Genomic DNA, 2,500 nt, shown 5'->3' on the forward strand with positions numbered 1-2,500 from the left:
AAAGAGAGAAGATAACACTGGATTCGGTTTGAACACAACCCTATCTCAGATGCAGAGGTTGGCTGCCATTCTCTTCTCTGGCGGGCCTTTGTGCGTCGTGTGCTTTCGCCAACGGGCAAGTTGCACTCGGGAACGCTTGGTCTGTTTACCTTTTAAATAAATGATGAGCTTGGTGCAAAGTCTCACCTGTCACTCTCAGTGGCTGAATGAGTTGTTTGAGGAGTCGGAACAGGATCACACATGCGCACATGCACACACGCACACAGGCATGTGCACACATGCACACAAACACACACACACCTCGAACTCCTGCAGCTGTGTTTATTCCCAAGAGTAACACCTGCCATGTACATTTCCTTCACCTTAGTTTGGGGCTGCAGGGCAGAACATTCTTATGCAGAGTTGTTGAGTGTTTGAATCATGAGTGTTTGAACTCATAGTGTATGCCTGTGTTCAAAACTAGGCTATTAGAATAAAAGCTCATGCAGTAAGAAAACCTTCACTGTCATACTCAATGAAAACCACCACACCACCGGCTTTCAACAGTGGTCTTTTTAAGAGTGGAAAATGGGATTGGCACGGGTTGGAAATGGAAGGATGAACTTACTGGTACACACACCCATGAAAAATGTGTTTCCTTGTGTGAGGGGGCACAGGGGAAGGGATGTTGAGTATATTGCTCATACTCCCTCCTGATTTCTGTTCAGCTCTCCTACTCTCGTGGCTTAGAAGCGTTCCGAAAGTGGGTATTTTAAGCGATCGAAACAAAAATCATGGCCTATTTACATCGGTACATAGACAATGTCAGTCAGGAAAGCGGTACTGAAATGCGTAAAAAATAAATATGCTTGCACGCACGCTTGCTCAGTGACTGAGTTGATGCTCCAATATGCCAAGCCAGAATCAATTTAGTGTTTTGTATACCATTTTATAACTTGAATACTCTTGAGGGCATTTTCTATTGATGGTCTATTTATACCCACACTTACTGGCTCAGTGTCTCACAGACAAATTATCACCCCATCACATATCCTGCATACCTCTTTGCAGAGAGAGAGAGAGAGAGAGAGAGGTCTCACACACACACACACACACACACACACACACACACCTTGACTCACTCATGCTCGCCCCCTACCCTACCACTAATCACTGCATTCACGACTTAATTACAGATAGGAGTTTGTGGGTTCCTCAAAACACGCACACACACACACACACGCACACACTAAGAACAACCCTACAGACAGGATTGGATGATGCGGTGGTGGTAGGGTGGGGGGATGTATTGGGTTGAATGTTCCAAAGGAAATAAGATAGGAGAAGGTTGGGTCGGTTTGTTTGGTTTCAGCCGTGTGTGTGTGTGTGTGTGTGTGTGTGTGTGTGTGTGTGTGTGTGTGTGTGTGTGTGTGTGTGTGTGTGTGTGTGTGTGTGTGTGTGTGTGTGTGTGTGTGTGTGTGTGTGTGTGTGTGTGTGTGTGTGTGTGTGTGTGTGTGTGTGCGCGCGTGTGTGTGTGTGTGTGTGTTTCATTGTCTCGCCCCACTGCGAGTCACCATTGTAGGCATACACAGACACAAAAAGACAAACACATGACAGACATGACACAGACACACACACACACACACACACACACACACACACACACAGCTCCGGATGGTGTGGGAAAATGTTCAGCTGCTTTGGTAAACCTCTGTTTTATTTACCGCTTTGTGATTGGCTATTTCCTGTTGAGCTGGAGAGCCACTGCGAGGTGCTTCTGAGTTTCAAACTAAAAAAAGAAAGTCCCGATAATCGTTCTTTTAAAAAAGTTTTAATGGTCTGTAATGACAGGCTTGGTATTGGAGACGACATTGCTTATATGACTTTGTAATTATCTGTCTCTGGGTCTGACCCTGTCTCTGGTAGAAGTGTATAATTGCTATGCAGCACTCCTCCTCTCTGTTATGTGGGGTTGGGTTTCAATTGGGTTAGCAATGGGGGGGAGGGGGGGGGGAGTAGCGGTCTGTTGGGCTGCCGGGCCTTGTGGGAGGAGTAGAGCCTCTGGAGCCGACCGGAGACCAGTGATTGGTTGTTAGCTTTCAATGTATTTATGTGAAACTTTGCTACTACCCGTGGATTTTCTCCAGCCAGTGTCAGTGTGTTTTCTACACCTTCCTTTGTTTCCAACACATTGTTGCATCGGCAAAGCTGTTTTTTTAACCTTTGTGTCAATAAAGCATTTTGAATTGAATTGAGGTGAATAAAAAAAAAAGATGTAAAATGTCAATTAATTTTTTTTTACGTTTTATTTTCCTTCTCACAGCACTTCTCCGAGTTCCTGGACGACCTTACCCACGATGCCTTGCTGGGCCAGCTCCTCAGCGACCCCTTCCTGTCGGGGGTCCGGGACGGGATGGAGGTCTTGGAGTCCGGCCAGGGGGGGGTGATGTGCGGCCGGGGCTGCGGCGGCGGCGGCGACGACGACGACGACGACCTGTCTCCCTGCTCCCCCCAGCCCCCC

General features: G+C 47.2%; 1 protein-coding gene across 1 annotated transcript in view; it reads left to right on the plus strand.

The window, feature by feature from the left end:
* Nucleotides 1-2,500, plus strand: part of creb3l2 (cAMP responsive element binding protein 3-like 2) — a 28,593-nt gene that overhangs the window by 15,636 nt on the left and 10,457 nt on the right. The window contains exon 2 of the mRNA XM_060038634.1: nt 2,303-2,500. This exon is cut by the window's right edge and continues 94 nt beyond it. Within this exon, the coding sequence (XP_059894617.1) occupies nt 2,303-2,500 (198 nt within the window). The remainder of the gene's footprint in view (nt 1-2,302) is intronic.

Source organism: Gadus macrocephalus, chromosome 19, assembly GCF_031168955.1.
Source record: "Gadus macrocephalus chromosome 19, ASM3116895v1".
In the NCBI taxonomy this organism is placed as follows: Eukaryota; Metazoa; Chordata; class Actinopteri; order Gadiformes; family Gadidae; genus Gadus; species Gadus macrocephalus.